Genomic DNA, 23,710 nt, shown 5'->3' on the forward strand with positions numbered 1-23,710 from the left:
GTTGACACACTCCATAGTAAAGCAAATTTACCATTTTTATGTAATAATATTTGGTCGTAAAACATTTTTAAGATACTAAATTCGCAAAAAGTTCTTGAATAGTTTCTGATGTAACGGTCTTCAATGAAATGCTTCTACTTTTAACAAACTTTTTTAACAAACAAATTAATTTTAAATTTACCAACACATTCACATATATAAATAACGCATGCGTGTGAAAAAGTTTTCAAAGATATGTTTTAAGACGTTAAACAGACAAAGAAAGCTTTATAAGAATAAAATACATAAATATGTCTGTCTTGTTTTAATAATAAAAATAAGAGATTTTATAATTTAAAAAGTTTTAAAATTACGCATGTATGTTATAAAAAAAGAAAGAGTTATATTTTAGTACATAATATATATCTATCTATCTTTGTTATGTGTTTTTAGTTAAAATATTGGTTGGAAGTGGTTGCTTAACTATACTTTGAAACTACGCATGTCTTTATGTTTGGTGATTTGGACGATCACATTTTGCGTAATAGGTAGGTCAAGATGTAAGCGCATGTGTATATGTACGTTTATTTTAGTGGTTTTGTTGCATATCAAAGACTATAGGATAGACAAGAAGCAGAAGTATAATTATAAGTGACATCTGGAGTCTGAGGCGATCAACTATTAAGTTTGTAGGCCTTTGCGGGTATGGCTATTAAGTTTAACTACTTTGCGGGGGTGACTATTAACTATTAAGTTTGAAAGCCTGACTCGGTAGAGGCGCTGAAACTCGTATACTACGATTTTACATTAGCTCATATGGGCTGCTTCTCCTCTATCCTATGCTCTTTGTTGCATATTTGTCTTGTTGCTATGCGGGTTTGTATAATATTCTATGGTTAATATATTGGTACAGCTAGGGTTGCCAACTTTTTTTGACAAAAAAAACGTATACAGTGGTTTGGATAGGAAAAACAAAAAAGTATTATTATTATTATTAAGAAGTTACATACATATATTTTTTTTGTTATAAATAAATAAAAATCGTTATATATTTTAAATTTTGTTTTCTTTTTTAAATTTTCTATCCTACTTTTTTTTCCAGAACAAAATTATCAATTAATTAATTATTTAGTAACGGTAGTTAATTATATTGTTATACATAAGCCTGGTGGCAGAGTGGATATAGCACTTGCCTATGAAACCAAGATACGATGGTTCGTATCCTGGTTATATATTTTAATTTTGTTTTATTTTTTAAATTTTCTATCCTACTTTTTCTTTCAGAACAAATCTATCAATTAATTAATTATTTAGTAAAAGTAAGTATTAAGTTAATTATATTTTTATACATAAGCCTGGTGGCAGAGTGGATATAGCACTTGCCTATGAAACCAAATTACGGTGGTTCGTTTTCTGGTTATACATTTTAATTTTGTTTAATTTTTTTAATTTTCTATCCTATTTTTCAATTTCAGAATAAAATTATCAATTAATTAATTATTTAGTAAAGGTAAGTATTAAGTTAATTATATTGTTATATATAAGCCTGGTGGCAGAGTGGATATAGCACTTGCCTATGAAACCAAGGAACACTGATTCGTATCCTGGTATGGATAATATTTTTACGTTTAAATTAAATGAATTTTCCCTGATGTTTAAATTTCCCACTCTTTTTATAGTTCAAATTATCTATATAACCCGCCCTCTTGCCATTAATAATGACAATTATACCATATGTCATAAATCACAATTCTGTCAGGGGGTGGGAATTTAAATAATCATAAATATATCTCACTCTTTAAAATCATGTTCTCCTGTACAAAATATTCAAAATATGTACAAAAATGGCTTAAATAAGAAACTTTGTAATAAGAGAATATGTCATATAGTTTATCTCATTCATATTCTCCTATTACAAAATATTAAATTTTTATTTATAAAATTAAAAAATCGCTTGTTAAGACTAAAATTTGAAATTTTGTAACAGGAGAACATGTCATATATTTTATCCCACTTTTTTGTAACACATTCGCCTATTACAAAATATTAGAAAAAATACTTATTTTGCTTGTTTTTTTTTTTGTTGTACTTGCTAAATGAAATTTTATAAGACTTTGTAATAAGAGAACATGTTATTTCACAAAAAAAAAATTAATTATGTTAATCCCACTTTTCTACTTATGTCATAAATCACTCTTCTGCCAGGGGGTGGGAATTAAAATAACATAAAATATAGCTCGCTCTCTTACTTTATGTGTACCTTTTGGTTCTCATAACAATTTTCAAAAAAAAACCTCTCGGCATAATTACTTATTTAATTAAAAATTAATCGGGACAATGCTAGATACGAACCTAGGTACTCCGTAACCTGAGGCGACTTTGTTAACCACTACTGCACCTATTCATGCATTCATGCATGTAATATAAATACCTTTTACTCACCTTTTTCAATATGTAGGTTCTTTTTGATATTTCTGAAATCGATTTAAAGGATAAAAGATAAAGGTAGTTATAATATTGAATAATAATAATTAAACTAGAAAAATTGATAAAAACGATATTTTACTATAGGTATATATATTTTTACATATTTCACCTAAAATAATTATAAACGATTAAATAGATTTATAATTAATTATAAATTAATAATTAATTAACAACTCGTATCAACCTTATAAGTAATATCAATTCATGGGCGTAAAATGTGGGGTTTTTGGTAGTTAAAACCAAGGGTCTCTGCATAAATATCGATTATTCTTCAAATTTTCAATTTTTATCTTCGGTAGCAGCAAGATTGGAAGAAAAAAATAGTTTTCGAAAAATTATTTGATTCAGATATTTTTTTAGAGATACATTTGATTTATTTTTGTAGTAAAATGGTTGGACCAATAATAAAATTTCCAATAATTCCAGTTTAGTGGGATTTTCATCATGATACCGCCGTTTGTTTACTCTCCATTGCGTCTAGCCACCGTTTTGAATACGGAAAAATTTTTGGGGTTGACTGGAACTGGATGCAAGGTATATAATTTCGTTATGATAGGGAAATAATGGGATGAAAATAACGAAACAATAAAATAACATATACAAAATTTTAATCTGCTTTTTTTTCTTTTTTTTTTTTAATATTTATTTTTTTTATTTATTAGAAGATATTAATTAACAAGTATGACTTTAATGTCCATAAATAATTAATTATACCCAAATATGAATTCTAGTTTTTTTTAACAGTTAACTTAAAATGTTCAAAAAACATTATTATATAATAATATGTACATAGTTTTCTTATTAATTTTTTTAAAATTATTATTTCATTTTTTAAAATTATAACAGCGAATTTTCTCTTTTCTTTTAAAAGTTAACGTAACAAAAAAGGGTAATTATCATTTTCATTTGATATTGAAGTGTACTTATTTACAATGTGTATGTTTTTATTTGATAAATAAATCTTTTTTACAATAAAGAAAGGTTGGAAAAAGGGCCTAAAAAATGATAAAAGTTAGACTTACTGGATTTTACATTACAGGCGAAAAGTGTCGACTTACTGGATTTGTCAAATTACTGAATATTCTGATTATTGGGATCCTGCTGTATTCATTAAGGAGTAATTGAGACTACTGTATCCAATCATACATTATCTATCTTTTACTAACTATAAAAAATTTAATAACGGGTGCTAAATTAACAAAACATGGAGACGTTTTTTTATATGATTTCGTAACAATCCTTATCAAACAGCCTCAAATAGAAAAGAAACATACAAGAGAAAGTCAAATCGGCGTTCGCTCTAATCAAATGTGTTGATAACGAGCTAATATCGTTTGACTTCGTAAAATTATAAAATCTGATTTAGTTGTGTTCTTATGGTTGAAATTACCTTATTTGTACCTTATTTTCAACGGATTCAATGAATTTTGTTATAATTTCATGAATGTAGACGTAAAATAAGAATAGAACTATTCCCATATAATACATACTATAAAATTTGCACCTAATTTGAGCCCTCGCGGGTAAACAGTGATGTTTACGAAAAAATGTTTCAAACAAATGTTTGTTTTTATAAGGAACATTTTTTACATTTAAACTTTTGTTCCATCTCTAACGGTTTACAAGATGGGTCTTACGGATCTTTACATTTACGAACTCTACCTCACTTTTTACGTCCTAAGCACGCTATAAAATCATGATATCTCTTTTCGTTTTTGAGTATCTAATCGTGGCGACAGACGGACAACCGGAAATGAACTAGTGAAGTGATTTTATGAAACCCTATAGCAGATTTTTGTTCGTAGCATGAATCTTTTTTAGCATTACAAACTTGGGACTAAACTTAATATACCTTGATATATTTCATATATACATGGTATAATTTGACTAAACTGTTACCGATTTCGATAATGCTATGCTACCTTAAAAAAAATCATACGATTTTGTTTTCTTAGCATTGACCCCCCAATTTGATGAAATGATACTAAAAGACGGAAAATTATTTTAATTTTTATTCAACATATTAATATCTAAGACAAAAAAAAATTTGAAATAAAAACAAAACGGTAAAAAAGTGAAAAAAAAAAATTAACAAAGATATTATTTAAAAAACAAAATTTGAAAAAAAAAAAAAATTATAATCTTTGGTTATTTTTGGATTCCATTTTTGCATTATCAAATATCGATCAGATTTCTTTTAGTACACATAACAGATATAAAAATTTGTTATGTGCGACTCGTAAAATTATTAATAAAATTGAGAAAAAGCAAATTATAATTCCAAAGATTATGGCAATGAAAATTTGTGTTAAAAATCAATTATGGTATATAAAAATATCCAAGTCAATTTATAAAAACCATAGCGAACCAGCGTCCTCCTGCATCTTGAAATAAGAACAATTCTTCACTATCTGACTTACTTTTATTTGTATTTTTTTTTTAATATTTTATCTTTTAACTATTTACATATTTTTTTAAATAAATTTTGATGAGTTCATGTGATAAAAATTATATTTCCGACAGCTAAGTAATATATATGCTTTTTAAATATTTTGTTTCACGCTGGACACACAAAGATGAAATTTCTATAAAAATTGGTCAAAATCACCCAAAAATAAACTTGATTTGTTGTTCTGTTAATGATTTTGACTAGATTTTGTTATAAAAAATTGTGAACAATTTTTGAAAATATATTTATGATGTTAGTTCATACTGTCAGAGAATTTTAGTCACCAAAAATGGGACGAAGTTATCGGTTTTAGATAGTGACCAGGAATAGCTTTGCGAACTGTAAGTTGCTCGTGAATTGTGTTATTGCATGATCAAAGTACAAGTAGAAGATGATTTTGATAAAATTTTATTGCTTTCCACCTATGTGCGCCAAATACGACTAACAAACAATTTTCTTAAATAAAAAAACCTGCTAGTTCCACCTTTCTAACAATAATTTCTAAAACCAGTCAGCAATTTTTGTACCGTTTTAAAATCCAAAACGGGCCAATGGAATTTGGAATCAAAATTAGCGGACATCAAAGCCGACGAAAAACAAAGTTATCTTCAGTTTTGATAAATTGATTTCGATAGCTTTATATACCTTTTAAATTAACAAAAAAATTAAGCTTTTTAAAAATTGGTTAGGGGGGGGGGGGAATGTTTGAATGGCAATATGATCTGATCTTAAATGATAAAACTTTCTTTCTGAGATAAAACAAAATTTTTAAAATTTGATCAGGATGGCAATACTGTATATAAAAAAACGGATAAGTTTGTTTTTTGAATATAAAGAAAATTACATTAACATCTAAATTTTTTTTATCAAATTTTTGTGTGCGCATTATCCACACACAATTTTTGACTACACATTGTACATAATTACACAAAAACAAATTTTTCAAAAAAAAAAAAAATTAGTTATACTATTTTTATCGAGTTCACTGGAAAAAAAAAGGTTCTTCGTTTAGTGAATATACTATACATTAAAATTGAAAATGTATAGTATACTCACTGAATGATGATCTCTTACTGGTTATAGCAAAATTGTACGGGGTGTAAGAGCACTATACAATATTGATGGGGATAATCTAGACAGAATCGATAACAAAATCGATACATGCCACAAAAAAAATGTATAGACAGTATATTTTCTGGTAAGCTATTCAAATTGTGTTATTTTTCAGTTTAACCTTGTTTGGAAAAATGGCTGAATCCAGTCAAAATATCCACTAAGGCTAATATAACAAAAATGTCCCAAAATGAATAAAAAAAGAATTATTTTTCTCGTTGCCAACTATCAAAAATAATTTTAAAGAATTACTGTTTGCCTAATGATAGGGAATTAACAGCGTATCAATCAAATCATTGAAAAGAATAAAATTAACATCTCGGAAACATGCAAAAAGTGTCCGAGATGGCCAAGATAGTGTCACTAAATCAACAACTAAATTATAATTGAAATACATATTTATAATACAAAAATTGGGGCTGTTTTGAAAGTTATGTATACACTTACTAACATCATACACCCTTACATCCAATTTAACCCTTCAGAACGGTTGCGTAAAGAAATTCTTTCACGTTTTTTTTAAATAGTGAATAAAATATAATGAAAAAAAAATTTATTAACCGCTGTGAGATTTGTTTTCTATCACTTCTGTAAAGTTGGATAAAACAACGTAATTCGGATGGCAAACATATTGTAAACAAAGTTTGACAACCAGTTTGAAAGGTTAAATACAGACGATTGATTCACTGAATGAATTTTCCTATAAATCCGTTATTTTGTTCTCGATTAAAATAGATTCTAGATACAAAATTTACAACAATTTTTAATAGATGAGAGAGAGGCATTAAATTTACATTAGGAAAACTAATTCCTAAACCTCCTTCTCTTGATTCGCAAGAAAAAAAATGATATAAATTTCGTAATTTTTTTTTTTTCTTTTTAAATATATTAATTATTTATTGAACATTTTATTTTCTTTTTAAATTGTCCCTACTCTATTCTTTGGAAAAGAGAAAAAAATAATTAATCGATATTAATTAAATATGGATTTTACAAAATACTATTAGTTTTTTTTTTTGGATTTTTCGACAATTTTTTTAAATAGTACATTCTTAAAGAGACAAAAAATTATATAATAATATATCTAACAATACTTTTTTTTTCAATATTAATAAGTTAGGAACCAAGTATTAATTATTTTTAAATATTTTTTTAATTTAAAGTTTTTACTTTTTCAATATTTACCTTTTACAAAATAGTTTTTCTTTTCTATTTAAGCGCACATAACTACCAGAAAAAAAAAAACATAAAATTTTAGATTTTGATTGAGCGTCTATATTTTTTGGATACCATAGCTGCCTGCTTATTACCCAGAACTCAAATTTACAGGTCAATCCTGGTAGAAACTTGTAAGATTTCTACCAGGATTTCATTGATTTTATTATGATTCCTCAGAAGCTTTAATATTTTACTTCAATCAAGGAAATCACGTCCAAAACATTAAGTAATAATAATTCAAATTAATGGATTAAAAACTTTTAATTTGGTTGAATCTTCTTCAAACTTCTGGAGTAATTTTAAATTCGATTAAAACATATGAAAAATACTGAAATTCATTTAAAAATAAAAAGCCTTAAAAAATATCTTTGGAAAGTGTAATTTAAAACAAAACAAAAAAAAATTAAAACATGATTTGGGAAATTTTAAAGCTGAACCATCACCACTTAGGGCATGATATAAAACATCACAGATAAATGAAAAACACAAAGAACATTATAACTTCCCCAAAACGAAAAAGAGTCGGCGATAAAATAAATTTAAATTTTTATCTTTACCATCAAAGAATATTACATCTTACATTATCATTGGTAAGGAATGAATTATTCTTTGGCCAACGAAAACTGGTGTTACCGTACTTGAGGTATTTATAATATTCTTTGCAAAAAAAATGTTTAAAGCTAAAAACCAAATTAATTTTATATCCAAAAATATAAACGCTCTTATCAAATTATAAAAAAAAAATAGTTTTGATGAAGCTTCCACAATTTTATGTAAGCCAAACTTCTATATGCAAGCATTTTTTACATAAGAAAATCATACCAGAAGGGTACGTTCTGACATTCTTAAAACCGTACCAGAAGGGTACGTTCTAACATCTTTTTTAACATGAATACATGCGCGCCACCAATAATTTGAATTTTTAAAACACAGTATTTTTTTTTACATTTTTTTAAATAAATTTTGAATTTAATTGTTTATAATTTGTTTAAGTAAAGTGGATTTTTGTTTTATTTACAAATTTATACAAAAAAAATCTTTTTTAATTACTTTTTTTTAGTAAATATTGATTATTTTAAAATTGATTTTAAAAGCTAATTAAAATTTTTTTTAAAATATATTTATATATATATTTTTGAAATTTACAGTCAAAATCGGTTATAACGACATCGTTTATAAAGACGAATGACCAAGGTACAAAATAACTCTATATACATATATAAGTGAAATATAACTCAACGACTCATCACGAGATTCTTAAAACTATACAAACGAATGACTCGAAATTTAGTATAGTTACTAACATCGCGATGTAGATGCTCACTAAGAACGGATTTTTGGAAATTTTACTCCTTAGGTGATGAAAAAGGGTATGAAAGTTTCTATGAAAATTCGTCATTTTTTAATCGACTACTTAATCGAATTATTCTTTAACTTTTAGGATCTTACATTATCAGCAGGTAACAAAGGCAGTATTTTTCAAAATACATGTTAGGTTTCCACATTAATAAATTAAAACCCATGAAGAAACCCAGCGAGAGCAACGAAAGTAAAGACTATAACGCGGTAGACTTTGCTTTTAAAATTGAAAATGAAGCGACGAAAGGAAATAACAGTTAGTTCAAATATAAATACACATGAGAACACACTGTTTATAATGACATCGAATGAAACGACGTATCGGTTATAGAGTCCAACCGTCAGTATTTTTAAAATTTAAAATCAAAATATAAAATTAGTGACCGGTAACTGCTAATGTTACTAGGGGCTGATTACATGATTCTTTCACTAAAATTAACCTTCTTCGAGGAAAAATGAAAGCACAGTATAAAACACATGCTGGAATACCAAAGGGTTGGGGATCCCAACCCGATTCCAGCTTGTATTTTGACAAATGGATTTTCATTTTTTGGGAGAAGGATGATTTTTGGTGGAAGTACCCGAAAAGAAATAATATCGATTATAACTACTATCGGATTAAACGATCATAATTATTTAAGACCCTTCAATGTCTTTATATCCGATTTTGACTATATTTACGATTCATTTTTCGAAATTATTTTTAAGTGCCCGGTTGTTGTGTTGCGTTGCGGGAAGGCGAAAGAACGAAAAATATATTCTAACTAAAAACAAAATAAACAAAAACGAACCGTTGAACGAAAAATCGTTGTGGAAAAAATCATATACGCGTACGGAAAAACAACTCTAAAATAAATAATATACATGGTTGTGTTGTGTGTGTTTATTCCGAATTTTCGAACTTGAAAAAATAAATAAATTCACTAGTCTTTAAGGGAATGTTCCAAAAAAAAAAAAAATATAAGAAAAACAAAAAAAAAATTATTTAAATACATTAATAAATAAATAGACAAAAAAAAAATCAAAAATGGCTTCCGAAACGGAAGCCGATTTTTTTAATAATTATTTGTAATTACAAAAAAAAAATGAGGTAAAAAATATCTTAAAAACAAATTATTTACTAGTTCAACTTTCTGTTATCATTTCGATGGCTCTCGGATTTTTTTGTTAAATCAAATTTGGCATTTTTTTTTAAATTTGAATTTCTTGGAAGTTTTTTTTCGTAATTTTTTTATTCAGACTTTTAAAGTTTTAAAGCACAGTGCACTGAAAGTTTGTTTTTAAAAAATTATTAGTTTTAAAATCAGTGCCGAAAAATGTATCTTCGTACATTCGTGTGAGAGAGATAGAGAGATAAGGAGAGGAGAGAATGTGTCTTCTGTCTTTGTTCACACAAAATTATTTATAACAAAATGTGCACTTGTTAAATTAAAAAAATTATTTTTTATACAAATTATTTTATACAACAAGTTGTTTTTTTGAGGAAATTATTTATAAATTTTAATATTTTTTAGTGCACACAAATTTAAAAAAAAAATATTTGGTTGGTATTCTTGTAACGTAAGGCAGCCATCACACCACTCGTGTTTGTTGAGGTGATACTGCTATCGGTGATAAACGATCTCCTCCAGGCACTGTTGTTAAATTTTGTTCCATCCAACGAAGATTTGTTTCGGAATTTTCACAATCCTAAAAATTAAAAATATTAAGTAAATATACCTTCATTTGAATCCAGTGCACTTAGTAAGTGGGAATATTAAGAATTTAGGATACGTTTCTAGAAAGTGGGAGAAGGTGCTGTTCTTTTACAGGTAGATGGAGGGAAAGAAAGAGAAATTAAGTTCGATCAAGCATTATAAAAGCATTGTTTTTTGAGGAAAATTAGGAAAGTACTGCCCAAAAACAGATTTATTAGTGAGGCTTCACATTTTTTCAGGGGAATTATTTGGGAACGTAAGACTGATCTTTTTTATTTATACAGGGTGGACTATTTTAATCAATCAAAAAATAACTTAATACAAAAGTTGCAGAGTTTGCTGGGGGACACCATGTTCTAACATTAGATTAGACTTCGTTCTCCGGGTTGCTTTGCAGAATTAACATGTTAAGCCCCCCCCCATCAAACTCTTAAACTTTTATTTAAGTTATTTTATGATTTGTTAACTACAAAACGAGCTATTAGTCATAAGATTTTAAAGGTTTACTCTGTATATCAGAAAGACAACTTTATTTCAGATCAGGTTAGGTAAAAGCCTTCGCTTTTAAGCTTTTATCGATTTCAGTAAGGCTCTTTATTGATTACAAATTGACGCCTAATAGAAAAGGAATTTAAAGATAAGTTTTTTCCGTAGATATGTTATTACTTACCTGACGAGTCTCAGATACAATCGTAGGAATATTTTCCATTGGTAGTGCTAACGTATTAACACCACGTTGTAAATGCTCCCGCCACGGATGCGCTGCATTATGTCCGAATACACGTTTGGGTACAATCGGTCGTATATTTAATGATTCGGCGCCATCAACACAATCTGTTGATAATGTTTCGTTGGCTGCTAATCGTGCTTTCGTACGTCGTTGCATACGAATATACGCTGCCATACATAATATAAATACCAAAAATATTGCTATTGTTGCACCACCTGCTATACTGGCTGTTTCTAGTTGTATTCGATGTTGAGATGCTAAAACAGAAAAAAAAATATGTTTAATTGTTTTGGAATATAAAAACCATTTTTTTATCCTTGACTAGTTACTACTGATTTCAAATTAAGAGAGGAGAAGCTGAATGCGATAAGAGCGTAAGTTAACAAAGTGTATTTTGAGAAAAATTTGTGAGTCTGAATAATTCTATATTCAAATTCCAATACTTAAAGACAGAGAGAGAGAGAGAGAGAGAGAGAGAGAGAGAGAGAGAGAGAGAGAGAGAGAGAGAGAGAGAGAGAGAGAAGGAGAGATTTGTTGCAAAAAGTATTATTCACTGAACTCTAAACCGAACGTCTTCGGATTTTTGGAAATATTAGAATACGAACCAAGTTCTTATATTGAAATATTTTTAGTTTTAAACAAATTGACAATAAATCATTCAGAGCAATTATTCCACTCTGCTCATCAACAGTGATCTTGAATTTGATCCCGATCTTCAGATTAGCTTTAAAATCATCTGAACTCAGAAGTACACTTAGAAGGATTTTCCAGATAAAAAAATCTAATATTTCTTGTAAGGTAAAACTTATCGGATATACGATTAAGTAAAAATTGAATTTTGAAATTTAATAAATCAAAATACTCACGTAAATATGAACCATCTAAATCTTTGAATTCACAGCGAGGACCCATAAAACCGTCTGCACATCTGAAACAAAAAAGATAAAATTTGTTAAAGAATTCGATAATTTTTTCTCATGAGAATACAAACTTTATTGAGTTTTAAAAATAGCAAAGAATCAATTGACTTCTATATATTAGTAATGTAAAGAATGATAAATATGATATCTACTTCCAATCTTTCCGATTCGTTTTATTCGGCTGTCCAGAAATATGGTTAGGAAAAAGTGGGGGTAGTTGGATTTGTCTTAACAGTGGAAATTTTTTTTGGAAAACTATTACGACCCACTAAGAGCTATTGTTATTGCATAGACTTTTTAATCGAATATATCGATACAGGTATCTAATGAAAGCTCTGAGTTATATAAATAAAGAAATAAGAACTCTAAATGAAAAGAAAAAGAAAACTCAACTCCATAACTCAGTACACAGAGGTACTAATGCTTTAATACAAGATCTGTTTCTTTTTTTTGTGTATATAAATAAATATTTCTGATAAATTTCATTATTCGGAATGATTAAAATGGGCCAATAATACATTAACATGATTTTCGAAGCATGGTTCACCACGCATCAGTTACTTTATTTTAAAAATACAATTTTTAAATAAAAACCTGAACTCATAATAGTATTATTGTCGATTTCATATACCTTGAATACTTTATTTTAATCTTAGAAAACATTCGAAAATTCTAAGAAATTATAAGAGATATTATGAACATTTAGAAACATCTTTCAATTTGTAGAGAAATTAAATGTGTTAATTTTCTATTGTTGAAATTTTCGGCGTGAAAAAATTATTTTCAGTTTATGGGAAATGTATCATAATTAAAAATCTGGAAACAGAACAGTAAAAGTAAATGAAGATACTAAAAGGCAAAGGTGCATTTAATTCACACAGAAGAAATTTTTTTTAGGAATCCGTTTCAAAAATATATGGAAAGTCTTTTTTAACTTAATTAAATAACTCAATTTCTTGTTTAAATGTAAAAAAAGGTTTAAACAAAAAATTCTGGCGCGGAAAGGATCTTTGCACAAAATTTGATCTTGCTTTGAAGGTACTTTAAAAGTCAATTCAGACTTATACCTGATAAGAAATCTATTCTACTAAGTTCTTAGTAGAAAGCTGTGCTTTAGAAGAAAGCTATTTGTTTTGGAAACAATTTTTTTTCCTACCTGTCTCATTACTTTTAGAGAAACTGAGATAGCCAGAAGAGTAGTATACACGTCTCGCTTCCTCCTCTATGAGCAATGCGGACTTGGATAAAGAGACATACAATAAAGTTATAACAATGGTGACTTAGACTTATAATAATTCGCCCATGCCTGATTTAATACGTGTTTTATTAACACCAAATATATTTTATGTGCAGATATATGTTGCATTTCGTCGCATATTCGTTGCATATTCGTTGCTTATTGTCCACAAGGATAAAGACAAAATTCTTACAACAGTTTTTTTACACATATAAAATATCTACCGCATCCTTTTAAGTATGATAGTTTCATACTTGACTAATATTTTTTAATTAACTTATCTCAACTTCTTCTTTTTATAAAACGATTTCTTTTGAATGAAGTATTTTTTATGTAGCGCGGTACAGTAGTGATTTTAAATACTGTGGTGTTTTTTGTTTTTGTTTTTAATATAATAATTATTGTTTATTTATAAAAATAAATAAAATTATACCAAAACTTTAATTATTAAATATAGCAACAACAACAAAATTAACAGTAATTTTATTATTTATAATTTCGATGTAATATTTTTGATAATTCGAGCAAATTAACTTTTGAAAAATCGGTCAAGTGTATGTTATAATTGTACGATCAGTGCTCCGTACAAGGAGTTGACCATAAATTTACTTATGAAATCATATTTCGTTAAATCGTTCCGAATCTTACGATAGAATTATATATTTTTTACAGATATGAATTAGAGTGAGGTTTTAATTGAATCTGAATACTTAGATCGAACTCGATGCCAGTACAGGATGTGTTACTAATATTGTTCGCTTGAAGCATTTTGCGAAGACGACATGTATATGATATGAGTGTAAAGGGCGGCAAATATTATGTTTGCCCGGAGCGGCTACTTAGCTAGATCGGGTCCTGGCGTCTGCTCTTAGGTTAATGTAATAGTAATATTTTCGACAGTAAAAATATTTCAAATTTCTCTTTTTTTGTGTTACAAACTGAACGTGATACACCCAGTAACTGAAAATCTCTTTAAATAAAAATTCTTCGAAACTGAATATATAAAATATAAAGAATTGTGTATGTGAAGATTTAAACACGTGATAATTTTAGAAGAAACCTAGTACAAAGGTGCTTTAAATAAAAGTTAAAAATATCCTTTTTTTCACATATTACGTGAGTAAAAAAAATGCAAACAGGATTATTAGTAGTTTGTGTAATCTTAAAAATTGTTTTCTAATCACGTATATTAACCAAAAAATGTATTTGTTAGGTGGTCTTTAAAGTATTTTTGTGTGTGTTCCTTTATCCTTTATTACAGGTAATATACAAAGGATTTTAATATGGAATTTTTAAAGGTGAGAAAGAAATGGGAAATAAGTTTTAAAGTTAGAAGAATTGTTGTAATTCTATTAAAAAGGACAATCGGATACCATTTAACTAATCAAAAATTTCAGGGTTAATTTTTTGTTAGGTTTTACGGAATTTTTAATATGCTGTCAATCAATAGTAATTACTTCCATAAATGACGACAAGTTCTGGTTTAAATAGTTGTAAATTCGTAATTCACATATTTTGTAAAATTAAAACAAAGTTTGGCCATTTTTCAAACTTCCTAATAAACCAATAATTAGTACTTGATACTTGAAAGAACCGTTTCAAAGATTGAGTACTTTTTGGTTATCAGAGTATAATAAAATAAAATTTTAATAACGGGAATGGGTTTCGACCTGACGACCTTTCGAATGAGGAGTGGACACTCTAACCACTACACCATCTCATTATTGAGATAACTAAAAATATTTAAAGATAATAGTAATGTAACAAAGATAATGAAATTCCAAATTTTTGAGTTAATCTGACGATTAGTGTAAAAAAATATATGTACTTACTCGCAATTATATAAAGTTGAATTTCCAATAATTACGGAAAAACAGGTGGCACCATTTAAACAGTACCAATCGTTATATGCCTGTGGACATGCATACGTATGGAATGTTATGTTTGGTCTAGGCGTCGGAGCTGGGGGGCGAGGTTTTGGTGTTGCACGACTACTACAAGCTTCTGTAAACAAAAGAAAATCAAAAGTTAGTTTCAATATAAATTTCTAACAACATATTTCTAATTTCAATCACACAAAAAATTAAAATACACACAATGTAAAACTCGCATTTTTGCTAGATTAGTATCAAATGAAAGGTCTCAGCATGAAAATTATTTTTAGATTAATTAGTCCGGGATATCTGAATGCTTGGAATATCTACAAAAAGCATTCATAGTCTACTCCGGTAATTCTCAATCAAGTTAACTTAAAAAATAGCGATTTAATAATTTTGGATACGAAAATTGAATCTTGGCGTCGTTTCAGGCGTAAACTATGCAAAATCGGGAAATTTGACATGGAATATTTCGAAAACGGCTCGTTGGCGGGACATAATTTCTTTTATTTCTTGTAAAATGAATAAAAAGTAGTTATTGAAGTTTTATGAAAAACTCTTTTATATAATAGTTAAATTGGGTGTTCTATTTTTGATGTCATTAAGTATACTTAGCAATAATATACTTTGCACAAATCCATTTTAAAATATATGACAAATAATAGTAATTATAATCTATGTGAAAAGATTATTCGATTTAAATCCTTTTTGGAATACAATATGTCTTTTTTCAAAACCGCAAAATATTTCTTTCATGGCTATTCATGTAGTAAATATCATTTATTTTGGATAGGTTATTATGGTATTTATTATTATATTTTTACACAATCTCTGTACCCCTTCTTCTGGTGCCCTGTGTACATGTATGTACACTTGAATGGATGCATTGACACAAAAAGGGTTATTTTTTGAAAATATTATTTATTTGTCATTTTTGAAGTCTATTCTTTTCTTTCGGGTGATAATAATATTTTTGTTAATTTTTTTTTGTTATTTTGGACAAGGATATTTTTCTCCTGTTTCGAAAAAGGGTACGGGATTTAACATGATTCTAATTTAGTTTGACATTTAATTGGCGTATCCCAAAACGATTGTGTGTTTTTGGATACGAATTTAAGGAGACAAAAATACCATTTTCTAGACTAATTTTGGCTCAAAAAAAAAGACTCTTTTGATGATTGGGCGAGTAGCTGTTGCCTAAAATACTATACTAAGGGTGATATTTCGGAGAATTTTATTCGATCGATACTTCACAAGATTGTTGTTCTTCAATCGCAAAAAAAACACCAGATTTTCGTTTCTAACGATTAGGTATTTAGCGTAATAAGGACTCAAACAGCATCCACCTCGTTTAACAATTATATGAGTATTTTTCGAGATATCTTTAGAATCGGTTAGACAAACCCAATTTTTGTTACTGGGGTCAAAATTATTCTGTTTACTATTAAGTTTCATCGAATTCAGGATTAGACAATTTTGTACAATTTTCTCGAGTTTTTTTCAAAAGGGTATCCTTTAAGAAGAGTTCTATTTGGATGACTTAATTTTTATACTATGTATATAAGAAATAAAGGTATACTAAGTTTAGCCCCAAGTTGGTAACGCTTAAAAATATCGATGTTACAAGCAAAATTTTGGTATAGGTGATCATAAAATCCATTTCTGGTTGTCCATCCGTCCGTCTGTCCAACAACACGATAACTCAAAAGGAAAAGAGATATAGAACTGAAATTTTTATTACGTGCTTAGGACGTAAAAATGTAAGGTCGAGTTCGTAAATGAGCAACACAGGCCAATTAGTCTTAGGTTCGTATAACTCATTTTGTAACACGTTAGAGACAGAAAGTTTAAATGTTAAAAACTATTGTTTGAAACATTTTTTCGTAAACATCACTGTTTACTCGTGAAGGCGCAAATCATGTAGTATGTATTATATGGCAATGTGTGTCATGTATGTATATGTTGCTATCTACGAGTTGCAATCTTTCTTTACTTGACGTAAAAAAAGATACATTGGCGTCATCAACATTGTCTATACATAGAATTTCAATAATTAACTCAGTCAATTGTTTGTTTTCACTTGTTTAGAGTAATTTTGACCCAATCAATACAAAAATCATTTGATTCGTTCACGTGATTATATAGGGATTCGGGCGGAATCTTTTCGTTTCGACGTTATAATAAACTTTGACTGTAATAAATCCACAATAAAAATTTTAAGATTAATATCTACACTACACTAATAAAAAAATAAATAAAATTATTTGTTCAGATGGTTAAATAATATCTACAACATGATGTTGACAAACACGCTGCCATGCTTGCAAACACCTAATCTTATATTAAACACACTGTATAAATAATAAATATAAATAATAAGTGATTATATTTTATATTTTATTTTATTTATATTATTTGTATATAAAAATTTACCTGGTGTTCATATTATATTATTATTATTAGACCACTTAAACTTAAAAGTAAAGTAGCTTTTGAATACGAGAGTATACTTTCAAAACTATAAAAAATAATGTATTTAGCATCATCGTTTTATATTAAATATTTAGAGGAACGATGCGGCACGGTGTTCTATAGCAAACAAATGGCAGAAAATTCACCCTCATCTAAAATGCTACCATATATACAAACAACAAGTTGTGATGGGTATGACTTTTAGAGGTAAGATTAGTAATTTTCTGATTATGTTAATTATTGTAACTTGGCAAATTTTCGAATTTTTTTGAAATATACGTTATTTGACGATTAAATTTCTGATATGACATGAAATCCGCTTTGAGGTATTGCTCTTTGTAAATGATTCTTGATGATATCAGAAATGACTCTTCAAAACGTCAAACGAATTTCGCTTTTTGGGATTAAAACGAAATAAAATTAGTTTTGTCAAATTTTGAACTAAACAATTTTTATAATTTTTCAATTTTTCTAAATGGTTCACGTCTTAAGATTCTTGATGGTGTCTCAGAAACTGCTCGCCCAATAAGACACTAACTTCTATCGAAATCGAAAATAAATTTTAAATCTTATGATTCTTTGAAAGCTACACGAAGAGCAATATGTCCAATCTCTGGTGAATTGGATTTTGATTATTTTTTAATTCATTTAATCAAATCATAGGTAAGTTTAAAACTTTTTTTCCTAATCTATACAAAATTTTCTTTCATCCCAATTTTGTTCGGAATCTAATGGGATTGAAGACTTACAGAACTTAATCACCTGTCAAAATTAAGTTACCAAGACGTTAAAAATTTGTCCATCACACATCCTAAATAACATTTCTCCAGTTTTTTCCAGTCCCCGCGAAATTTTCTTATTCCTTTATGAAATTCCATGATTTATCCTTCATTTCCTTGCATATCGTGCTGAATACTGATGAAAAATAAGACTCACGGTCTAAAAATGTACCCCTTATGACAAAACAGACTAGCGAAATAATATCAATATTTAATTTTTATCATTATGTAATTTATATATCATATCTGTAATATAATTGCATATAAATAAAAACAAAGTAATTTTTTGTATCACTTATATATTATTTCGCTAGTCTAATTTTAACAGCAACATAATTATAAAACTTTTAATATTGATTTTCGGGTTGAATACAATAATTTCATATCAGAAAAATTAAAAATTGTCTCATTAATTTTTGAAAAGTTTTGTAATATCAAGAGACTTTTATGAACATACATATAAACACAACGAATAAATGAACTTTTATATAAGCCAAGGTAAGGTTTTAGAGGTAACTTACATTCAGCAACAGCTGTATATACAGAACACAACACTGTATAGGATACAGTATGTTTGATGTAAAATATATTAGCATTAGTAGCTTGTTTCTTATTCGATTTATGAATAATATTTAAGGATATGTCTTGTTTCTTTTAATTTTGAAAATTTGCCGACATCAAAACAAAGTATTTTTATACCCTGTATATATGAAATATATGTCAAGATATACTTAATTTAGTTCCAGTTTTGTAACGCTTGGAAATATTTATGATACGATAAAACATCAGCTCATTTCCGACTGTTCTTCCGTCTCTCCGTTTAAAATTTTAATAGCGTGCTTAGAGCGTAAAACGTGAGTTTGAGTTCGTAAATGAGCAACATAAGTCAATTATTGGGTCTTATGGGTGCGTACGACCCATCTTGAAAACTGTTAGAGGTAGAACAAATGTTTAAATATTAAAAATGTTCCTTATAAAAAAATGAACAACTTTTGTTTGAAACGTTTTTTGGTAAACATCATTGTTTACCCGCAAGGGTGTAAATTAGGACAAAGCTTTGGTGTCCATTTTCTCTAAAAGTATAAAAGATAGAGAGTTGAAAATTTGAGTTCACTTAAACTAGTGAGCCTTGTTAAAGATTTTTGAAAAACTAAAAAAAGAATTCTAGAAAATTATTCGAAACTTGCAAAACTATAATAAATGGAGGCCGGAAGGTCGACATAATGTGTTGGTTTTTTTCAACTTTACTAATTTATTAAAAATAATGCAAGCACTGATAATATCCAACATTTTTTTATACAGAGTATTTCAACAATTAACTCAGTCAATTGTTTATTTTCATTTATTATGAATAAATTACGAATTTAAATATTCAAAAATAGCTGTACATTTTTTTGGACATATGTTTAAGAACAGTCTGGGGTTGGGGATGATTTTTGAATTTGAACAGGTTTGAAAAGTACCTGTTGTAACATTTGATTTTGGTAAGGAAAAATTATCTAGAACTTTGAACATATTTTAGAGTTCATATAGTCTTCATGTAGATATTTTCCAAAAAATACCTTTAAACATATGGGTTACCAATTACAATTACTGTACAATGGCTTAATGTCCGATCAACCTTAAATGTTCTAGACACTGAACCATCAACATATTAAAATAAATTCGCATCTGCTACATAAATTTCTGCGCATTAAACATAAAACATCCTATATTCACAGCAACCACTAAATATTATAAGATCCTCCTGAAATAAGTTCTTAGTTCACTAGTATATAATACCAACAAAAACACTCATGGTACTATATAAAGTGGTTAGGTTTTCTTGTTATATTATGGATGAATGTCGGTGAACGCGGACGGACGGTCGTCATCGGTAAATGGTAAACACTCAATGGTTTATAACCCACACGGATACCGTATGGCACATAGAGTGCTTCTTCCTTGTTCACTAAAAATCAACAACATTGTCAGGGTATTGAATATCTTAAAATACTGCTTTGCTACATACATGCATCGTCTTCTATGTTATAATAATGTGTCGTATAGTTATTATTAGCTAGGCTAAGCAACCTTTAGGCTAACAACACCTGCCCTTTAGGTATATTTGAGTGGAATATTTAAGGGAAGACGTAGTACCTAGATTCATAATTTACATTTATGTTTTTTTACCTAACTCTCAAGTAGTTGTTATGTTTGTCGCGTGTTTGTAAATTCTAAACGGCTCGATGGATTTCGACAAATAAGGTATCGTTGTATATGTCTTAAAAATCCATGTGTTCTTAGATATGCGTTTGAAAAACAAAATGGCGAACTTGTAAATAGATTTTTACTTTTTTGCTAAACAATTTTATCTGTTTATTTGAAAACAAACCACATTGACAGTCAGTCTTCAGCATACCTGTATTCAATAGTAAATGACTGCAGTAAATAGCACTATATGCTTAGAAACAATTATTCAAGAAAGTTTTTTGTATTCTAGGTACTTCATCCTACCCTATTATTTATATTAAAAAAGAAATAGGGAGTTTTTATTAAGACACAGTAAAGCCGCGCGTTTTTATATTATGTGTTTTGTGTACATTACCATTTTTATGGTTATTTATTTTTTAGAGACATTTTGTAAGGAAAAAATCTTATCTGTTAGTTTTTATTTTATTTGGGGACAATTTTTTTGGAACAATGGTTGCTGTTAATCACTTCTTTTTTTTATGATAACGTATTCAAATATTATGGCACGTGCAAAATGTTTTGTTTATTAATCTTAAATCTAATGTTTGCCCAGCTTTAAATTTATGAAACACGTGCTATTTAACCAGATTTGCGGTTTTGTTAACGATAGTCTCTGTTTGGAATTTTAATTAATTTATTTGGAAATTGGGTGTTGATTTAAGGAGGTGTTATAACGGTGTCATCAAAGTTTTTGATTAGGATCAATCAAAATTATTTATGGAAGCTAACTTTAACAGTTTATAGAAGCCTCGGGGTCTCAAACCTTTCTTCATATTTGTATATGATTTAAATATTTTATACAATACGTATGACCATGGGTACACAACTGGTAGAGATTCAATGAAAATTAGTGGCTGATTAACATCACAAGTAGATTCGATTCTAAATATAAGCCCTATAAAGAAAAGTCCATAAATCGATAAAAATTTTATATACTAGCGGGTTGAACGTTTATAATTTATCCATACTACTATACTTTCTTTTACTTGAAATAAATTTTGAAAGTACTGGATTTAAACCATTGTTACGTTCCTCTAAAATCACGTTGTTACCCCGGTTGCCTGTCTGTCCGTCTGTCATCACGATTACTCAAAAAAGAACAAAAATATCAAGCTAAAATTTTTATAGCGTGCTTAGGACGTAAAAAGTAAGGTCGAGCTCGTAAATAAGCAACATAGGTCAATTGGATCTTATGTATGTGTAATGTGACAGAGTAATTAAAACTGTCTATACATGGTATTTCAACAATTAACTCAGTAAATTGTTTGTTTTCACTTGTTTCGTTTAATTTTCCCAAGTTCTAACAGAATCCATCCTGAAAATTTGAAACGAAAATCTCAAATAATTCCGTACATAATATTTCCATTACTTATAGTTGAGAATGTCCTTAATGGTTATTGAATATTTATGTTATTTTCTCTATTAGAAAAGAGAAAGGATAGGAACGTCTTATCCCCTAGATATCTGACCAAAATCGATGACTGAAATATATTTAAATTTTAGCATGTACCAAAACCAAATAAAAATGTTTGATTCATCGTAACACAAATAAAATATAAAATATTTTAAGTCCACCACCTATTTGGTCTATTCATTGTCTATTATTTAATTTATTTTAGTATGATTTCCCAGATAAAAACACGATTCTTTATACACAACATTAAGAAACTCAGTATTCGTTCTTTCAGTTCAGACAGAACAAATAAACAAATATAAACTTCTTATAATCTAATATAGTACACCTAAAGTTTTTAAAATTCAAATATTATAATATATAATAAAATATTTACTTCTGAAAACAATGGTTTTTTTTGTGTATTGTCATTTTGCCAGTATGTGGGCATTACAAATTACTAATACCATTTACCATATCAATTCTAACTTTTTAACTCTTATAATATAACACACAAGACAATAATTTTATTTGAATGCTTAGGCTATATAAAAATAATACTGAGACTTATGAAAATATTCAAAGGTAAAAGACATTTTTTATTTTCAATTAGACTATAAAAGCCTTTATTTATTACAAAATATTTCATTTTTAATCGATTTCAAAATAAAGGTCATAGAACCACCTTCGACGACTGTATATTAGGCCAGGTGGCCTAATTTTCATCAAAATCAGTTCAGTAGTTTTTCAATAGAGATGAAACGGATATCCGGCCTATCCGGCCTGATTTCACTCTTCGACCGGATATCGGATAGTAATTCAGTATCCGAACAAATTCCGAATAACAAAATTAAAAAATTCTCATTATTTTATAGTTTAGTTTTACAAATTGTGATGAATTAATACCAAATTTTCCGCATTTGATGGTAAGAGACGATTCCACTTGGCTTCGCATACCATACCAGCTTCTGAAAATAGCCTTTCGCAGCACACGATATTGCCAGGTGCAGAAAGATAAATTATAGCAAATCTTGATAACTGCGGGTACTGATTCAAATTAACTGATCATTACTAGGGGTAGTGATTGCGATCATTTCGAGATGTCTTTAAGAAAAAGTCAATCTCGTTACAATTGGGTTTTCTTTTTCTTGATCGCGATAATCACTATTATTATCCTTTACCACTTGATTGAAACAGTTTCAAAAAGTGTCATGAATTTCACGTGTGAAGTTGGATTCAGTTTCATACTCTTTTATTTGTTTAGCAGGTGATGAAGACGGCGATGATCTGTTAATGTCAGAAGAAGATTCGCCGCAAGAGTTTTATATATCCTCAACCATGATTTTTGGTAGCGTTTTTTCATTTTCAAGAACTTCTAAATAGTCTGACACAATAAACATGCTGCGTACTTGTTATCATCACTGTTTAAATGAAAATATTGCCAAATTGGCGAACGTTTTTGTGATGATGACATTTCTTGTTAATCAAACACAAAATGACGACGACAAATGAAAAAAATGGAACTACCGAACCGAATATCCGGTGTCCGGCCAAAACACTATCCGTTTCATCTCTAGTTTTTAAAATATGGACTAACGTGTAAGTGGCTTTGTTCGTTAAGTTAGACCTCAACTCACAAAAAAGTACAATATGATTTTGTTTTGTTTTTTGACAAAATTACTCCAACCCATTAAAATAATAATGTTACCTCGAATATATCATGAACTTTCTGTATGATAGTGAAATATTATAAAATATATTTTATCAT

General features: G+C 28.3%; 1 protein-coding gene across 1 annotated transcript in view; it reads right to left on the reverse strand.

Moving 5' to 3' along the window:
* Positions 1-9,848: 9,848 nt before the first annotated feature.
* LOC123298518 overlaps positions 9,849-23,710 on the reverse strand; it is a 149,349-nt gene continuing 135,487 nt past the window's right edge. The window contains exons 5-8 of the mRNA XM_044880547.1: positions 15,022-15,193; positions 11,899-11,960; positions 10,973-11,289; positions 9,849-10,294 (exon numbers count right to left, since the gene is read on the reverse strand). Of these exons, the coding sequence (XP_044736482.1) occupies positions 10,178-10,294; positions 10,973-11,289; positions 11,899-11,960; positions 15,022-15,193 (668 nt within the window). The 3' untranslated portion in view covers positions 9,849-10,177. The remainder of the gene's footprint in view (positions 10,295-10,972; positions 11,290-11,898; positions 11,961-15,021; positions 15,194-23,710) is intronic.

This window comes from Chrysoperla carnea, chromosome 4, assembly GCF_905475395.1.
Source record: "Chrysoperla carnea chromosome 4, inChrCarn1.1, whole genome shotgun sequence".
Lineage (NCBI taxonomy): Eukaryota > Metazoa > Arthropoda > Insecta > Neuroptera > Chrysopidae > Chrysoperla > Chrysoperla carnea.